Source organism: Larus michahellis, chromosome 13, assembly GCF_964199755.1.
Source record: "Larus michahellis chromosome 13, bLarMic1.1, whole genome shotgun sequence".
Taxonomy (NCBI): domain Eukaryota; kingdom Metazoa; phylum Chordata; class Aves; order Charadriiformes; family Laridae; genus Larus; species Larus michahellis.
The window spans coordinates 8,210,809-8,230,063 of NC_133908.1; the positions used below are offsets into that span (position 1 = coordinate 8,210,809).

Here is a 19,255-nt window from a genome sequence, read left to right on the forward strand (position 1 = left end):
TTCCCAAAGATAACAGGAGTTCATTTACTAAATACCTTTGAGTAACTATGCCTTTGGGCAGACATGGTCCAAAGGAAACATTTAAGCCAGGAAAGATGCTTCAGGAGTCATCTTAACAAGGAAAAACTTTGGAGGAGAGGACCTTATCTCTGGAAAAAGCCACACGCTGCAGCTTTAGACATGACGCACGGAGCGCAGGAAGCCCAGCCCTGGGGCAGGATGCAGAAGTGGATCCGTTCCAGCTCCCTCTGGCTTCCCCGAGGCTTGGAGCCATCCCACAGGGCGCGTGAGGCTGGTGAGTGGTCAGGGACCCTTCAGGCAGGTATCACACAAGATCACTGCATGCTGGCCCCCCCACCCAGCCAAGCACCCAGCTCATTGGAGCCGCTCTGCCGGGCTCCACAGCAGAGCCCCGTGGCACATGCTGGGTACCCAGTGGCAGCGACCATCACTGCAGACACCCCTGCTGGCTGCCCACAAGGCTGTCATGGTGATGGGACTTCACTTACTACCTGTATAGCCCTGGCTGGCCCCTGTAAGTCTACCTGTGTGGCACAGCAGCAAATTTCACCTATGGTTTCTCTCAAGGCTCACTCAACTCCAGGAGCCATTGCCCAGGTTGCAGGAGGACCTTATCTGTGCAGAGCAGAACCCAGCAGAGACATCCATCCCTTCACCAGCAGCCGAGACCGAAGGCCTTCCACTTGGGAACTGCAGTTCTTCATCATCAAGCCTCCATTTCCAATACCCCAGCATGTGGTATCTCCTGTCTCCAGCTGAGATAATGAAAATGTACATCCTCACTCTCCCAATCTGCAGGAAACTTATGTAGGCAAAAGGGATGCGATGCTTCATTTGCTTCCTATCTCAGAGCCCAACACTTCCCCCAAGAGCAGCACAAAACACACCTTGCCACCCACCTCGATATTTGATAGACGTTAAATACAGCCACCTGTGATTGATGCTTCTCCTCACATAAGCACTCCAGCCACAATCTGGATAATGCGTAGCATTATTAAAGCATCAATTATCTTTAGCGCAAGTGGAGCTGCATTAGCAGGACTGCAGTCTGCTCGTTTTGATAAGGTTTGCTCCGTTCATTTATCAATAAAATGGGGATACCAGCAGGCCATGGAGGCTGCAGGCTTTAACTCTGTTAGGATGGAGTTGACATTCACATCCTCTGTGCGTGCACCATCAGCCAGAGCATCGTGGTTGTCCTGGTTGTCGGGGTTTAGCTGTCAGGAAGAGGCAGGTTGGCTCTACAGCCCACGAGGAACTCGCCGCCATCGCTGGCGGGTATCCTCAGCTACAAGCCACTGCACCAGTTCCTGGGTTCCAGCGGGGTGCTTATGCCTGATGATGGCCCAGGTACCCAAGCAAAGCGGCCAGAGAGCTCATCCTTGCTGCTGGGAGGGTGGTCTTCCCAAACAGCTCGAGTTTTGCTCCTCTTGGGTGCATGCAGGGTGGTGGCTTCGAAAATGACACAGAAGCAAGGCTTAGCCCTGAAGCTGGCCATACACTAACCCAGCCGCAGGTGCCTTCTACCAGCTCTGAAGAGAAGTTTCCCTCTGTTTTTCTGTCTTTTGGCTCTACACACATGCACCATTTCTCACTTTTTAGTGATGAAAGCGTGGCCCAGGGACAGGGCTAAGAATCTGCAGAAAAGCAAATCTTTTTATTAGCAGACCTAGAATTTCCTTCATAAACCACACTAAGATAGACTCTTGGCTTTCTAATAGCAGTAAATCTCCAAGTCCAATAGACTTCAGTTAATGAATATTGATTATGGTAGTGCTGGAGAAGGCTGGTGTCGGTCGAACTGCGATGCCGTACCCCTCTTTGCCCGAGCAGGGCTGTAAATTACCTGAGAGCTCGTTTGTTTTTCAAAACTAGGTAGTGGAGAACACAGTGGTTATGGCTGTGCTGCAGCTTTTGCTGTCCCAGAGCTGGGCAAGCACCTTAATGCTAATTGCAGCTGGTCAGTGAGGCTAAGCATTTTTTACCGGGTTTTTTTAAGCACTTGGGAGCCTGTGGATCTGGCCCTTTTGGAACTAAGACAGGATTTATCAACTCAGCGTCCAGCTCCCGCACGCTGAGGGGCTCACCCGCAATCCAGGGGGCAGAGGTGGACTCCCAGGTGGGTGAGACGAGGGGCAGGGGATGCTGGTTAGGCAGTTCCTAACACGCTCCTTGAGACAGCTGAACGCACGGTGTGAAATGAGAGCTATTTTATATGGGCAAGTCTAATTTCTTGGAGGACCACTGCCAGCCTGCCACCAAGCACACTTACACTGTGCTGGAAGAGGACAGGCACCGGCTCTACCTGAGGCAAGCCTGCCCCAGGCCTCCAGCTGGCATTTGCACTTTTCCATCTGTTTCCGCATGTAAATGCACACTTCCCTCTATCCCCCAATGGATATCTTAAAAGTGAGAATCCAAGCTGATGAACAAACACACCACGGTCACGTGGGCCTTTGACTCACAAGACAAACCTCATCGTGCCCTTGATGAGGGGCTCTATCTATTACCTTCAGGCTGGAATGACTCTGAATGGCCTTCAAGCGAAGGAGAGCTCAGGAAAACGAGCCAAGGGCAGCCCACTGCCACGCACAGACCTTATCGCGTCCTCTGGTGGGGGACTGAGGCAGTGACGGGTGGGGAGGCCGGAGAACTGGTTCAACATTTTCATAAAACTATCTTTTATGCTCAACTGAGGTAACCCAACAACAACAAACCCCAGAACAACCCCCTCCCCGCTCCCCACATCCGATAAAAATCAAGTAATAACAGGAGTGACTTACGCGCTCTCTGCCTGGTACTTCCATCTGGCCTTCCAGTTAATACCCGCTATGATTAAAGCATCTATAATCTGCGGTCTGTGGAGACCTGTAGAGCAGCAGCGGCGGCGGCTGTGCAGCCTGATAAGGGTTGTTCACTCAGTGCAGATGAAACTTTTAATATTTATAGCTGCTGATTTTTTTTCCTGATGCCTCCCTATTGAGGGGAGGGGAGTGAAAGTTTAAAGATAAAAGCTTGATGAAAGACCAGGTGGAATGTTTTTCCAAGGACAGGCAGGGGCTTAAAGCTATCTCCACCTAAGAGTGGTTTAAGAACGCTGCTTAGGCAAGCGTGGCATCAGAGATGGGGGATGAAGCCTCTGGAAGACCTTCAAGGCTTGTCTACAGTGCACCCAGGCTGAGCTGTAAGCTCCTCCGAGCCGTCTGTGGGCTGTCTGGTCTGCACCAAGCACAGGGAGACGGCGCCTGGGGCTGCCAGCCATCGCCACAAAATAATTAAGCCACTCCAGGTCAGCGGCACATACTTTAAGTAAAGCGCTAACAGCAATTCCAGCTCAGCACTGAAATATGCCGAGATCCTAAACCAGACTGTGTCAGCCTAACCCTCGTCTCAACGTCAGCGGGAGCTGCGCAGGTCAGCACACAGGGCACCGGGAACACACTTGAAAAAATAAATTGCATTTTGCTCCAATCAAGTCACGGTTAATTGCAGTAGAGTACTTAGGACCCATTGCTGGTGAAACACTGAAGATGCTGGTGCCTTCGCAGTCTTCCTCCTGGGAAATAGCAAAACCTCCCATTTCCAGCAGCATCCCTCTTCCAAGTGGATTGGTAATATTCTCGTTGGTGGCAATCTGGCCTCAGAGCAAGAAGGCTCTGCCCACCAGGCAGCAGCAGGCCATATCGCAAGGCAGAAGCAGGTACTTTCCACTACTGCCCAGCGACTCCCTCTGCCCCCCGTGCAGGGTATCCTACAGGAGACCCCGGGACGGCAGACGGAGGCACGCAGCTTACACAGTCCTTTGGACGCCACCTTGACAGAAAGATTCTGTTTACCCTCCGTCCAGACACAGGAACCCAACCCAACTCCCCCATTTTCAATACCATGAGACCCAGACTTGCCCCATGCTCAAATGGTTTAATATTTGTGCATTAAAAAAAAGAATCCTGACACCTCTGGGTGTCAATATTATGAAAGATAGGAATAACATCACCCATCAGTAATTTCAGATAGATGTAACTGGGCCAACCAACCTGAGTAAAACAAGAAGATGCAAAGGTATTCAATATATATATTCATTCTTTCGTTTCCATATTCAATATATTCATTCATTTAATCTGAAAGACATTACACTTATACACTTCTTTCAAAGGTGGTTATGTGGTCCTCATTAGCATCAGAGCACTTCAAAATGTTTAATAAACACATACATACAACGTACATATGGTATAGGGAGATAGGTTTTAGAGCTGAAATACAAGGCTTGGGTGAACTTGAACTGAGGGCTCTCAAATTTTAAGTTATCTCCGCCCCTCTGCCTTCCTACCATGAATACCAGAAGTCAAAGAAAAAAGAGAAGCAGGCTGGCCAGGGAGAAGATGGGACTGCTTTTTCACAAGAGAAAAACAAAGATAAAGACTTCTTAAAAAACAAAACCCAAATGCTGAAAAACGCTCCAACTAAATTCAGAAAGTATCAGAGAAAAGAGGCAGAGCTCTATATTCCCAGGACACATCCATTGTTTCGAAAGCATGAAGAGAACTGGATGAAGAAAACATAATACGTGCTGTCTTCAAGACAGCTGCAGTTTTCCTTGACTTACAGACCTGTCTGCCAAAAATTATATTTCTTGGCCTCCACGTTCTCCTTCACAAAATGCAATTCCAAAATGTGCAAGCAGAGCTAAAGTCTAACGAACATTAAGTTGTTGAAAATTATTTAAAAAAAAAAAAAAGTCCTGAGTTTATCTGCGTTCTTAATAAGGAGTTTATCTCCAACTGAAAACCTTGGGCGGGGGGCAAGGGGGTGAGAACCTCAAACCCTATCAGAAGGAATTTCTGCATGACTTCTGGAACTGTACGGAAAAATCTAAATTAACAAAACCACCCAGTATCAGCAGACTAGTTAAAACTCTTTAGCACCTGGATACACACTGGCCAGAGTTCCTACAACATTTGCAGGCGGCACGCAAAAGTACATTAAGCTGCTTATCATTCTGAAGCAAGAATCAAGGATTAGACAAACCTCCCACTGCACATCAGTTGGCCTCCCTGGCTACAGCAGTCACCACGATTACCCTCATTTCCAAAGCTCATGAGCATTTTGAATTAAAAAACCTTACAGCATGAGATAGATGTACATGAAGAAACATCTGCAACGCTTCATAGATGAATTACTGAGCATCATCTATGAGTTATTTTCTACAAACCTGAGCTTTCACTACCTCGAAGGTGGGAGTGTTGAGTACATAGAATCTAAACATCCCTCTGAAGACATGAGTTTAAAAGTGTACATAAAAAAATACAATTAGAATATCATCAGGTGTTCACTGCTATGTATTGAAGTCACTTGCTACGAACAGGTCATCACTGTAAAAAGTAACACATGTGAAAAACAAGAGCAGTAGTCAGAGACCACACTTCCCCTCAGTCCCATCGAGTGGCAGCAAGATGGTTTGTCTAGGCAGTCACCGATCACAGCCAGCACCAGCAGCTTTGGAGAAAAGGGCTGGAATCTCAGCGATGAACAAGTCCAGAAAACTTTGCTCTGAGGGAAAATCCCTCCCAAGTATCAGGCGGCAGAATGCAAGTGTGAGAAACAAAGGGAAGTCCATCCACAGGTAGTGGCAAAGGTCACTGAAGGCGGCTGCACCTTTCTCAAGCGGTCCAGCTCTCATCACACGGAGATACCTCAAAGGCAGAATTGCCCAGCACAACACGTGAGCTTTGTGCACATCCCTAAGATCAGCCAGTTGTGCAGATGTTTGTGAGAGATCACATCAATCTAAAGAGAAGTGCTCTGCAAAAATATCATTTTTCTTTCCAAACAAACCTCGTATTTGCTCAAACTCCAGGGGCACATCAGCAGCCTTTTTCTTTACTTCTTTATCAAAAAGCTACAAAGAAAAAAATAGATGATATTGGCAAAAGTCAGTACAAGCTTTTCACCCTGGCTGATACCACTGCTCACTCTAACCTCTTAAAAGATCCAGCAATAAGCCTTTTATATAAAAATCCATCCCTGTCACCACTGCTGCCTCATGCTCCATTATTTAACATTTTCCCATTTTCCCTGGCTCTGGGTAACCAGAAGTTAGCCTAGGTCCCTCCCCAGCAGCAAGGCTGACACAGCTACAGCGCCCAAAAACCAATCTCCTCTCCACTGGTTCCAATCACTCCAAAAGACACAGACACGCTACCTCGTAAGCTGAGAGCTCCAGGAGCCCCGATATGTCATCCTCTATTTCAGACACCGACTGGTTCAGGACAGCAGCCGCCTTGGCCACATCCGGGTGATAATGGTTTTGTAGACACTGCAAGAGCAAGACAAACAGGAGATGGCCTGGTTAGTACAGGGTGACATACCTATCTGCCCTCCCACACAGGGATCTGCCCTTTGTTGGTCAGATCTTCAGTGAACATCAGATTCTGGCAGAGGAGGCAAGTTTGCTGTACTGTGCTACTACAGGGCTTCAAGAAATCCTGATTTCAGCCATCTTTCCAATGGTCAAAGGTCCCCTCCACCTGGTCTGCATCCAGCTCCAGACAGACTCCTCCACAGGCCATGCCTACAGCACACAACCCAATTCTGCCACCTCCCACAGCCCCGACGTCACATCCGAGCTCCTGCCCTCTGGGCTTCCTGCTGTCACACAACATTCTTGTTGCTGCTTCAGTCCCTTACACAAATCCCTTGTAGTGTTTAAATGGAAAGTGACAATTCTGCCATTAAGGTTTTAGAAGCATCAGGAGTAATTTAACCAATTTCAGCCTTCGTATACCATCCTACAAACGATTCAGGCGAAAGGTGAACATTACCATCTTCTCCAGCATTTTTAAACCCATTTCTACAGGATGACCTAGCTGTACCCAATTAATTTCCATCAGTGCTCAGCAAGTTCCTCTCTCTCCCCTCCAAAGCAAATAAAAAGCCTCATACATTTGCAGCTATTTAGTCTGTTTCTGCTGTTAACTGCACGCTTTTCAGCTGCATGGTCAGAAGTGTGCTCACAAGTCACTTACTAATTAGCACGTACAATTTCTCCAGTGTGTGGAATCCTTTGCATCTTACGCTAGGATAGAAAAGGATGCAGAATAACAGATGAGCCAGAAACTCATCTCATTTGCATGACGTATGTCAGCAGGTTCCTGTAAGTGGGACTACCCATGGCCAACGTGTGTCAAGGAAGCAGCAAGGGTGGAAGCCCATACCAGACACAGATGTTCCTTTTTAGCTGACATACCCGAATCTCCCAGAGAGAGCTCTCCAAAGCCCTGCTTTCAGATGGCGACTCTTCCTCCATAATATATGGATCTTCTGACATATCTAAAGAAACAGAAATACAGAGCTAATTAACTTCTGCATGATATACATAACCTCAAAGGGATCACAGAGACCCAGAGCAATGCTGCAGCCAGAGCTGCTCCTTCCCAAGACATTTAGGGTCCAGGAACAAGCTGACACATTCCAGCATGACACAAGAGTCACTGTTTGCAACACTACAGAATTGTAAGAGCACAGGGAGCAGGGCACAAGGAACTTGAACAGTCTCAGGCAAAGGGCATCTCAGGCAACTTCGAACGGTCACTACTGATGTTCAACACTGATCAGTTAAATCAGAGAGAGATGAAGTAAAAACTCGGGAGACTGCTAACGCCCCAGTGGGGCCACCTACACAAAAACACTACAGACAGAAACTGAGGAGGTCTCTGGTTTCTGCATTTGTTTGGTTTTTTTTTTTCCCTTTTTTCTTTATAGTCTTGAGGTGAACAAGACAAGCTCAGTGTCTGGTACAGCCCCCCCCAGTTCTTTAGCACTTGGAAGTAGCCTGGGGCAGCGTGCCACGCTCAAAGCAACCCGCACCAGGGAACCACAGAGGCAGGGAGCCAACCGTGAGGCCCAAGGTCAGAGAGGAGCAACGCAGATAGGTCTTCACAGCCAGAGAACCTGCAGAAGCAGTCTGCTGGCTTTCCGCAAACTCAAGGGACAGAAGGATCCTTCTAGAACTCGGAATCGGGGCTGGGATCTCCCCTCCTCCTCCACAGGAATACTGCTCTTTATGCTGTCTGAAGGCATAATGCAAAACTCCCCTACCCACCCTCCCCTTACCTTCTGGCCCATTAGGTCTGTGTACGAGCACTTTGCACGCCGGGTGCCTCCGAAAGAGATTACAGATGAAGGGAATGACCATGAGCAGAGCCTCGGGAGGAGCAGTGAGAGCCAGCCGAGAGAGGCGCTTTATAAATGCTGCCACCAGGTACGCTGGCAAGTGACTGTTGGAAAGCGGACAGAAAAAAACAGCATGTAAAAGTCCTAGTAAGTGAGCCGGCAGCCTCACCAACCCAAAGAGCAAGTCACATTAAATATCAGTGGGGCTCTTCAGATTTTTTGGGCTATGGAGTAAAGAGAAGCTGTAAGAATCTTGGTTTCAAGCAGTAACAGAGGGTCTTGTACACTCTCTGGAACAAATCTGGGGGCATTTCCATTCAGTGCATGAATAATCTCAAATCACTGTGATTCAATCCAGATGCATGGCACCACTCCAGGCGCTCACTGTAGCCAAGCACAGCTCTTGTACATGGTCATTCACGTGTCAGTCTTTATCCAGTCCTTATATAAACTTCAGCCTGCTTGGCCAGGCAACCTTGATTATACTCTCCTAATGTTTTGTGGGTTTAATTAATACACGGGCCATGGTGTTAAATTTATACTAATACTTCCAGGACTAAAGTAAGCAGTACAGCTGTTAATGGGAACATAAAGCTGCTGCAATATAAACGTGCAGGACAGGTTTTTTTATGGTAAAAATGCAAATTTCTAACAGCGATCAGCTCATCTAGGCATTTTCTTCAGGTCAGAAAGATGACAATTTGCAGCCACTCAGCCTTCAGCCCTAGGGCTCGCTACACCTGCAAGACTCAGCAAAGCCACCCCACAGGACACCGTCTGTCAGATCTCGTTACTGTCTCCAAAGCACACTATGAATACAAGGGGGGGTGATATTAAGTGCCTAGTGCTGAACTGTAAAGCGTTACTCTTGGTTTATTTTATAACATATGATGGCAACTATATGACCAGCTGCTTATCTAGTTTCTTCCCTGTGTACAACGAGTTGACATCATCAAGACAGATTGTCAAACACTTTATATTTCAATCTTACACATCTGCAAAAGGTCATCAATTTATCAACAGCTTTATGATCTATAAAAAGCCTTCAAATGTTACTTTTCCATATTCATAAAGACAGACACAAAAATCATCACTTTCAGCCAAAGTGGAATACTGATCAAAATACATCCATAATCATTTGCAGATCAAACTCCAATAACTAACTGCGTTTTTGCCTTCTGAAACTAGACGGCTGTGTGGCAAATCTTCAAAAATAGCACATGAAAAATTACACAACACTACACTGACACTCTTGGATTCCGTTTTCTTGGTAAAAATGAATCTAATCCAGTAGGAACACTGAATACATTATATCCAGACATGTGGGGGACTTCAAAAACAGCCTCTGGCCAACAAAAAAGCAAAAGGAAAATATGTGAGCATACATAATAAAGATGCTACTTACGATGAAGACAAAAACAGATCAGCCAAATGGAAAAAGCGGGCTCGGTACTTCACGTGATATATAGAAGGGTCTAAAAGACTGTACAGTTTTTTGTAAAAGTCAGGATACTCCCTGTTAAAAAAAGAAAATGACAACATCCGTTGTGATGTACAATGGGACTACACCGTGTCTAAATGTTCCTATGCTTTCATTACAGCCTACCCCAGACCACTGCTGTGCTCTGTTTAGCTTTCTTAGGCTTCTCTCCACAGCCACCACTTGAAAACAAGGTGAATTTATGGCTCTTGCAGTGCCCAGCCATTTTGGGGATGTGAAGCTATATCCATTGACTGCAAATGGTATGGGATCCAGTGAAAGTCACACCAAAAACTATGGCTTCACTGTGTAACTAGATCAATAGAAATCGATTTTCAAGCGCTGAGCAACTACAGCCTGGAGAAGAGGATATTTAGGCTCAGCTGAAAAAAAAAAGGTCAGACTATCAAGAGCTCAGCATCCAAACAGCTGAGCCTCTTGTGCAGAGCTGGAGTTGCTCATGGGGAAATTTTAAAGCCTGAAGGCGTGGAGAACCCATTTCAGTTGCTTTTACATAAAAATATAAATGCAAAACCCTATGCCCCTTCCAACAATATGCTCTTTTTACTTACAGATTATGCTGATGAATCAGAATAAATAATCCATTTAAGGCTAGAAGACTGATTGCTCCACCTGTAAGAAAGCAGGCAGGTTGCAACACAATAAAAATTGGGGGGGAAAAAAAAAAAAGGAATCAGCTTCAACTTGTTTCTATTATAAAACCTTCCTAGAAGGAACACAAAACCAAAAGTACCTGAAATTAAAGCCAGCATGACAGTTGTAAAGTGACACAATTTCACCTAAAACCTCCCAGAGGTTCACAAGTTTCTCAGAAAGATTAAGCTGTAGTTTAGAAGAAAAGACTCTGAAACACCGAGACACAAAAACGTGCTGCAGAATCCCCCAAGAAAACCACACTGAGGAAGCAAAGGTATCATGAGAAAGGACATTTCTGTAGGCATCTGTGCATCCTGTGTCCGGATGCAGCCCAGATATCAGCAGTGCTGGCTGAATTCCATATTTAAAAGAAATCACTCCAGTATTCTACTCTATTCACAGTCTTAAATATGATTTTCCCTACATATAAGGGGCAACAACACTGACACAGGTAAAAACATCTCACTTTCAGGGACAACAGAGCTCACCCTAGTTCCTTAGCTCCATCCCAGCCAAAAGTAGATCTATTTCATCATCCAGGCCATGGCGCTACATCCAGCCGACCTTCCAAGTCCGTAAGTACCATGCTGCAGGTACATACCACAAAGGATTTAAAGCCTGTTTTCACTCACCTATGCCATAGGCTGCCGTCAAGAAGTCTATCATGAGAGTGGGTTCATTCATGTAAGGCAGGATGGAGTCATGCAGAATCACAAGAACTTTTTTGTACAGGCCAGTGGGTAGCTGTGAAGACGAAACAATACAGTGAAACAATCATTGCAGGGAGAACTCAGAGAGCAACAGCAACCCATGGCTGAAAAAGGCAACACACAAGCAAAAGGGGATGTGCCAGGACAATACAGAACGGCTCACAGCAGCAGTCCCCAAATGGGAGAGTTTACAAGTGACACGTGACAAGTTCATTCAAAGAAGCTGGTGCCCACAACTAGAAGTGTCATCACAGCTCAGAGGGGAAAGTCACCAGCGAAAAGGCTTGGGAACCCTCAAATCACGAGCAGAGGTCGTTATGCTGCAGGCCATTCCTTATGGTCAGATTTGTTTGAGGCGGGGAAAAAACGCCTAAGAGTAAGAACAACCAGAACGTATAAGGTCATGTTTCTTGGCAGGAGAACGATCCAACAGAAAGGGTGACTGGGCTGCTCTCATCCCACATTGAAAGCACAGCGAGGTCCTACCAGGAGCTCCATGCAAGGGCGGGGGCAGCCTCTGAGGATTAGCAATTGAAGAGTTACACAGATCAGTGGCAGCAGCAACACTCACCTTGTGCTTCAAAAAAATGAGCCACATTTTTTCAAACGCCTGCTTGTGTGCCTGAAAAGAGAATTGCAAACAGTGAGTTAAACACACTGGTGTAGATAAAGTTCTATTTTAAGTAAATAAAATTTCAACTCTGAAGCAGCAAATGAACAGTTACCTGCAGCTTCGACACTTTCAATTCCTCCCAGTTATCTAAGAAGAAAGGAAAAATGGATGTTGAACTTGAAATGGGATGTTTAAGAAATTAAGATGATCCTTTTTTACTTAGTACTTTGATACCCTAAAAATTTGGGCTGAAGTCCTTGTCTTGATACAAAGCCACGACTGAACCCACCGTAGACAGAGGAATGTGGATTTTGTAATACTGTTTAGAATCACTGTGATCACAGAAGCAGATATTTTTTATTAGCAAATGATAGTATAGTCTTTACACAACAAAAATCTTAAACCTGATTTTCCCTTTCATACACAGGTCATCATGTGGAGATTACTAACCTTGCTTCACCATAAATTTGACCATGTCGGACTCTTTGTTTGGCATGTTAATGGGCGAAATGAGGGAAAATACATTCTGCTGGTAAAATGGCAGCGGCCTCTGAGGAAAAAAAGCATATAATCAAACACGAAGCAAGTTCCACAACAGATAGCAAGATGCTGGACTTCGATATTGCCCTATTTCCCAAGCACTGAATATACTTAGGAAAGAAAAAGGAAAGGAAAAATGCTGACGGCTAAATTACATACTGGTGTATTCTCTATTGCTGCCTCATCCTGGAGTATTACTTGTTCACCTAACACAAAACTTATCTCTGAACTAATTCTGGTTTAACAAAAACTGGTGGATTACATTAAGGAAAACAGACTCTTCTTCTCTGCACCACAGAGAGAACAGAATTAAGAGTTCTGTGTGTGACACCCACCCTGCAGCGATTCGGGTAGAACAGAAGCTAGAGCCCAGACGAGAAGGATCTGCAAGAACACCACTTTGTGTCTTAAACTACTTCCAGTTTCAGACTGAAGACATTCTTAGCATAATTGACACACATTGTGAGCAAGAAAAAAAATATTTAAAAAAAAAAATCAATGCCTTCAAGTAGGCACACTCATTCCTCTTGCTTCCAAAGTCTTTCCATACACCACTGTCCCCCCCGCCTCATGCACGAGATACACGTTTCAGAGCAGTTTATCCAGACCCAACTCAACAGCAAAAATTTGTTACCTCTTTTGTCTTTTGCATGACTTGTCCAATACTCTCAGTGACCGCCTTTATGACAAAGTACCGAATGTCATCATACTCCATATATTCTTGAAAGCGAGAGATCAGGAGCGAAGCATCCTCGTTTAAGGGAAGTAAGCCATCGACAACTACCTAACAAAAGGTTTGTAGAGGAAAGGAAGTCAGTCTCTTACAGTACTGGAGCAGACAGCGAGCTGTGGTGGCTGACGGCACCCCTCATTTTTCTGAAAGGCAGCTAGCACAGCCATGTGCGGCTTGCCCCACAGCAATGTTCACAAGCCATTCTGACAGGCCCTCCTGGCCTCCAAGATGGGCCCCTTCTATCAAAGATAATATAATTTAGAAAGGAGATGGTGGCTGATCCAGGGGCAGTACCTTCCCTGTCACCTCCCAATCCCTGCAAGTGAGGCCAGGGACTACAAAAAACCACCCCATAACTGGCACCTCATAAATACTCATGAACCCAGCTCGAACCTGTACAAGGCAGCTGCTCCCACATCTGCAGGTACCACCTCACCAGGGACAGAAGTTCTAGGTGTCGGTGCTCTCTAGGACACCACCCTCCCTTCCCACTGAAAACCTCCTGGCTTGACATTTCAGTCCTGGAGAAGGTGAGCACATTGAGGTCGTGTGTGCCACCAGGTAACGACAAGAGGAACTTTTCAGTTCTGCTCCTTACCTTGAGAAGTTCACGAGGAAAAGTTAAAGTCCCTTTCCACTCTACTTTGATCAACGGATATCGTGCCTCCAACTCGACAAACTTCATGAGGGTGCAGAGTGACACTTCCTTTTGGAAAAAGAACAAAAGAAAAAAATCCCACCTCAACAAGTACACCAGGGGTCAGATCCAAAGGAGGTGACTTCTAAGAGAGGAACAATGAACTAAGTTGTTGTTCGTGGAGAAAGCTGCATGCCTTTTACTGTCAGGCTGGTGAGCAGAGCTGGGGGCACCAGCAAGGTCTTACAGCCCTACCTGCCCTCCCACACTGAAACATCAGAGTGATAATTGCTTCTAATTCACCCCCAGGGGAACCCGTGTCCCAGCAGCAGGCTCAGGACCTACCTTCACCTGGAAGACATGGTGGCCCATCAGCTCCGCCAGGCAATCCACGCACTCGTTGTAGCGGTGCCTCATCCATATCTTGTACTTGTCCTCAGCGCTGTAGTTCTCTGAAGGACGAAACACGGAGAAGCAGTGAAAGCCCGGACCGGCTAGGACGAGCCCCGAGGAGCCGCCACCCAGGCCCAGGGCCCTGCCTCTACCCGAACGCGGCCGCAGAAGCCCCCGCTCCCCCCTCACCGGCCAGAGAGTCCTTCTCGGCGGGCAGTGGGCCGACGAACAGCTCCCCGCGCTCCAGCAGCGCCCCGAAGAGCCGGCTGCAGGTCCTGGCGGCGCAGAGGACCTCCTCCTCCTCCTGGCCCTGCGGAAGAGAATCTCTGAGGAGAGGGCGCGGGCCGGCCCCGCCGCCAGCCACGGCCCTCAGCCCCAGCGCCGCCCCACCACAGCCCGCCCGCCCGCCCCAGCCCGGCCCGGCCCGCACCGCCAGCAGCTCCAGGATCTCGAAGACGCGGTTGGCGTTGCCGCGGCTCTCCAGCACAGCCTCCAGGCAGCAGGCGAGCGCAGCGGCCCGCGCCATGCTGCCGCCGGAAGAGGAGGAGGAGGCGCAGCAGAGGCCGCTCCTCCCGCAGGCGGGGCCGGGAGGCCGCCGCCCCCTCCCACAACCCGAAAACCCCATCTTTTGAGGAAAAACACAGGCTGGGCGGAGGATAGATGGAGAGCATCCCTGAGGAGAAGGACTTGGGGTGTTGGCGGACGAGAAGCTCAACGTGAGCCGGCAATGTGTGCTCACAGCCCAGAAAGCCAACGGCATCCTGGGCTGCATCCCCACAGCATGGCCAGCAGGGCGAGGGGGGATTCTGCCCCTCTGCTCCGCTCTGGGGAGACCCCCCTGCAGTGCTGCCTCCAGCTCCGGGGCACCAGCAGCAGAAGGACACGGAGCTGTTGGAGCGGGGCCAGAGGAGGCCGAGGAGATGCTGTGAGGGCTGGAGCCCCTCTGCTGTGAGGACAGGCTGAGAGAGCTGGGGGGGCTCAGCCTGGAGAAGGGAAGGCTCCGGGGAGACCTTAGAGCCCCTTCCAGGCCCTAAAGGGGCTACAGGAGAGATGGGGAGGGACTTTTTACAAGGGCCTGTAGCGATAGGACGAGGGGTAATGGCTTCAAACTGGAAGAAGGTAAAATTAGATTTAGATTCCTTAAATTTAGATCAGGAAGAAATTCTTTACTTGGAGGGTGGTGAGACACTGACCTGGGTTGCCCAAAAAGTTGTGGCTACCCCATCCCTGGAGGGGTTCAAGGCCAGGCTGGACGGGGCTTGGAGCAACCTGGGCTGGTGGGAGGTGTCCCTGCCCAGGGCAGGGGGTTGGAATGAGATGACCTTTAAGGTCCCTTCCAACTCTAACCATTCTGTGATTCTATGATGGTGTCCCCTCCGCAGGACAGTGATCCCCCCAGGCCGTGGCGAGCACAGCCTCCCCCACATGGTAGAGAAGGCAGGGCGACGCGGTGTTATAAAAATGTACACTTTATTACACCTTCAGGTAGGATACATCACTATTCCTTACAATCCTACTGGATCAAGTAACAAACGCTTATGTTCATAAGTTATTTACAGGTTGACTTCCTAACACACTCCTGGGAGAAAGACACATCAAAAGGAAAAAAAGAAGAAAAAAAAAAAAGGGTGATTTTTATCTTCAGTAACTGACCTAAACAAGAAACAATTGCCTCTTTAGACACCAAATCAGACCAGCACAATGATGCAGTCAACAGCCTCCCCGCTGCTGGAAGTGTTCCCCCACACACAACGTTCATGCACATAATAAGAGCTAAACATTTAAAAGTAAAACTGGGGCTAACTAAGCAATATTTTTGGATGAGCAACACTATACTGTACACAGTGACAGTTAACCCGTCACCACTGCATGTGCTCTGCGTTTTAAACTATCCTGCTGCCAACACTACCAGTTTCACATCTAGTAACGAAGTTCAGGTAATGGCACAAACCAGTGGGTCAGATGGGTCAGGTGAATACTACTGCATGCACAAACAGCTTAAAAAAAACCCAACAATGCCCCCATACTGGCAGACCTGAGGGTCCAAGAAAGAGAGGATACAGGAGAAAAGCGGTATAAAATTAATATTAATTTAAAAAAATAACCAGGAACGCTGCCTGACCCAGTGTTTACATTCGTGATCTGAAACAGAATGGGCTGCCCCTATCCTACTTAAAACAAAGGAGCTGGCTGGGTATTCTTTCTTGTTTAAGCCATTTGGATTACTAGGTACCAAAAGGTGTGTACATACAGAGGTAAGAACAGAAAGATACGCTTCCCTTGCCTTTAAATAGGCTCCCCTCCTAAGAGTAAAAAGGTCACAGAATGGAAAAATAATTTTAAAACCATCTCAGAAAAGGAATGTTATAATTTTTGTCTGAATTTACACCTCGTGCAGTTTTATGGCCAAAGTAAAATAAATCCATTCAAGCCACCAAGAGCTTTTTGATTCCTCACTCAGTGCTGTTTGCAAACAGAGTCTGTTTTTCATTTTATGCAAGAAAAGTAAAGAAAACCCTCGCAGTTCTATGCAGCTTTTCGCTTGGGTTTTTGTTTTGTTTTTTTTTCATAACAATAAGGCAAACTGATTTGGAGGAAGAGGCCACGCTCTATTCACATCCAAAATACCCACCTGAAGATACATTCATCATTAGCTTTAGTAAAAGAATAGTACAAAAGTTAGATCTTACTCTTTACACAGTTGAAGAATTAAGTTTTAGATTTAATTTCGCTATTCCCCGCTTCCCCTAGCCCCCCACCCCCCGAGCTGAAAGCTGAGTAGAAAGTACTGAACATTTAAACATGTTGCAAGAGCAGAATGAAACTGAGAGATTAAATTTTTATCAGTTGGAGTTTCCTTGACAGAAGCCTCATGAGAAACAGCTGTGGATCCTTTGCTTAGCTGTATCCACCGAACAATTCTTTTACAAAAGAAAAATGGGCTACACTTTAATACACATCTACTATCAACACAGTATTTACTCGGTTCATGCCTAAAATATCCATTATCTTAAAGTGAAGTATGAGAATGAGCGCACAGGTTGGGTGATTCAGTAAACTGTACACAAAACTACTAACAAACATTTTAAAAGACTTACAAAAATGGAGAATGAAACTTTTTTTTCCTTTTTAATTACATATACTTACAGGTTTTCACATTTATTGGCTAAACTTCGCAGGGAGCACTTCCAATGTGTTAGATCTTCCAGAGGTGTTTACCTCAAGCGAGAACAACACGCAGCTTTTACACAGATGGAAAATACTTTGCTATATTAGCCACACGGTTCTTTGAATGGCTTCGCCGTAGGTATTGAGCACACATCCAAACTATAGCAAAGAACTGCATATTCACGGCAGTTTGTGGTATGCTAACATAGATGAATTTTACTGACGTTTATGGCATGTTACCTACCATTTTACTTTTCTGAAGCTGGGCAGAATTTAAATGTAAGTAATGTTTGCTTTATCTGGTCTGAATGAGCACAGAGAACACTGGCAAAATGCATCTTGTACATATTTTGAGTGCTAAACAGTTGCTAACACGCTGAAGTTATATGAGAGTTTCCATGTTTAAATGTTCACCAGCAAAACACCTTCTGCTAAAAAAAAAAAAATAGAGGTGGTTTGTCTTCATTTTGTATGTTTGGAGTAGCTTCTCACTTGGCTTAGCAAACAAGAAATGCTGTGTTTCCCCATTATTGCATTTTAATCATTAGTTCAACTTGGTTTAGTCGGTGCCTTTAATCTGACAGTAGGCGTCCTCATTTGTACTTTTGCTTGCTGATTCTGGGCTTCAGGTGTTGCTGGTGTCTGGGCTGGATTCTGTACACCTGGAGCCTGAATCTGGGGCGATGCTGTTGTCACCACTTGCTGTTGTATCAGTTTCTGCTGGACGACCTGAGCAGTAGCAGTTGTTGCAGGAATCACCTGAACCTGCTGTTGACCTGCTGTCGTCTGAGAAAGTGTCACAGTTTGGGGTTGAGCTTGTACCTAGACATTAGGATGACAAGGCGATTACAAAAGAATAGTTTGGCATTAAACTAAGCATTCATTACATTGCCGCTCTACAGAAGACATCTTACTTAGGTAAGCATTTGCCCTCTTAACCGATAAGCATCTTGGACAGAGTAGGAAGGCTGGGAGGGATTCTGGGAACATGGGCTCTGTGGTTTCACTGAGAAACACCGTTCTGTCACATTTTCTAGAGCCTTATAAATCAGAACTAAGAGCCAAGATGCCTGTAACTGAGATCTCTGTAGTGCAAATCAAAGGACATTCGCCCAGATCCTTTACAGAAGATAAAGGGGAGGTTTAAAAAAAACCCACTGGATAAACAGAAAAATTCCTGTACTGCGGAAGCAGAAGTGAAGGAAGAGTAAGAAGAACAGAGGGATAAATGGAGGATCTAACAAGTTAAAAGGCCGACTCTGCAACCATATTGTAACAATAAATACAGCCACTGCGACTTCCTACCAGTCCCTGACATTACTCTTTCAGACTACAGCTGCCAGTCTCTATTGACAATTTAGGGTACAACAGTTTGAACTCCATCCAGAAATCTAATTTTCATAGCTCTACCCAGAGCAAGGGAGAAAAAACCTCAACTTCTTGTTCAGAGGACAAGGTAATGAAAACTGAGCAGCTTCAGCTGCCTTTGTCAGATGCAGAAGCCAAATGAAGCTGCAAGGGCTTCTCCCAGGGAAAATTGACTCTTGACTGATCCAAGAGGAATCTACTAGGAAGTGCTAAAAATGCAGGTAAAAAGAATGCCACGTACACGTCAAGACCGCAGTTTTAAAAATACTTAGCATGGCCTAATCCTACTGCCACTGATGTTACTGGCGTGTGCGGGAGGGGAGCTGTTTATTTGTCTTTTTACCATCGACTCCAACAGTCCCAGAGTTATGCCAACATCAATGACTTTTGAAAACCTTGTCCCTTGAAAAATTACCTAGGAACTCTTACCGACTACAGAGGCCAACTCAGCTTGTGTTGACTGATGAGGTTTCTACTCCCTGCTGTCTACCTTGCCCTTGAAGCATTCACATCTGAGGTGGTTATGAGTCAGCTGATACCGCTTTATCATCGTTTTAAGATAAACAGTCACAGATTTTATTCCGCACTAAAACACTGCACTATAACCTGTGATAGATTAAGAGCCGATTGGTTCAGATTTTTGTGCACCAAAGGCAATAACTTCATCCACCATCCAAAGTTCAATCATTCCTGCCAATCAACAGCGTAAGTTATGCCTGTTGCTAATGGTCTGAAAGGCATTGTTCTGAACAGCGTTAAACAAATT

The 19,255-nt window shown here is 46.3% G+C and overlaps 2 protein-coding genes across 12 annotated transcripts in view; both read right to left on the reverse strand.

Moving 5' to 3' along the window:
• Positions 1-4,083: 4,083 nt before the first annotated feature.
• Positions 4,084-17,231, reverse strand: NOC4L (nucleolar complex associated 4 homolog). Of its 2 annotated transcripts, none has more exons than XM_074606989.1 (15): positions 17,101-17,231; positions 14,143-14,263; positions 13,906-14,012; positions 13,522-13,629; positions 12,825-12,974; positions 12,101-12,200; positions 11,763-11,797; positions 11,609-11,659; positions 10,960-11,071; positions 10,243-10,303; positions 9,596-9,706; positions 8,131-8,294; positions 7,265-7,347; positions 6,221-6,334; positions 4,084-5,917 (listed from the first exon to the last, which is right to left on the reverse strand). In XM_074606989.1, exons 3-15 carry the CDS (start codon positions 13,975-13,977, stop codon positions 5,801-5,803), a joined length of 1,278 nt encoding a protein of 425 aa, XP_074463090.1. In that variant the 5' UTR covers positions 13,978-14,012; positions 14,143-14,263; positions 17,101-17,231; the 3' UTR covers positions 4,084-5,800. The 2 variants fall into 2 exon arrangements, with proteins under 2 accessions (XP_074463090.1, XP_074463089.1); XM_074606988.1 differs by lacking the exon at positions 17,101-17,231 and adding an exon at positions 14,384-14,512.
• EP400 (E1A binding protein p400) overlaps positions 15,405-19,255 on the reverse strand; it is a 51,556-nt gene continuing 47,705 nt past the window's right edge. For 8 of the 10 annotated variants that reach the window (XM_074606981.1, XM_074606983.1, XM_074606984.1 and 5 more), the window contains one exon: positions 15,405-17,943. In XM_074606981.1, coding sequence (XP_074463082.1) covers positions 17,671-17,943 — 273 coding nt within the window. In that variant the 3' untranslated portion in view covers positions 15,405-17,670. The remainder of the gene's footprint in view (positions 17,944-19,255) is intronic. The other 2 variants (XM_074606985.1, XM_074606986.1) reach the window with 1 other exon arrangement.

Excerpts from the sequence above, each read along its gene's own strand:
- NOC4L (XM_074606988.1), bottom strand. The coding sequence starts at position 14,479 with ATGGCGCGGGCCGCTGCGCTCGCCTGCTGCCTGGAGGCTGTGCTGGAG. Across the intron at positions 9,707-10,242 it reads CTGATTCATCAGCATAATCT|GGAGTATCCTGACTTTTACA; the intron begins GTAAGTAAAAAG and ends TTTTTTTAACAG. Across the intron at positions 5,918-6,220 it reads TGGAGCTCTCAGCTTACGAG|CTTTTTGATAAAGAAGTAAA; the intron begins GTAGCGTGTCTG and ends TTTTCTTTGTAG.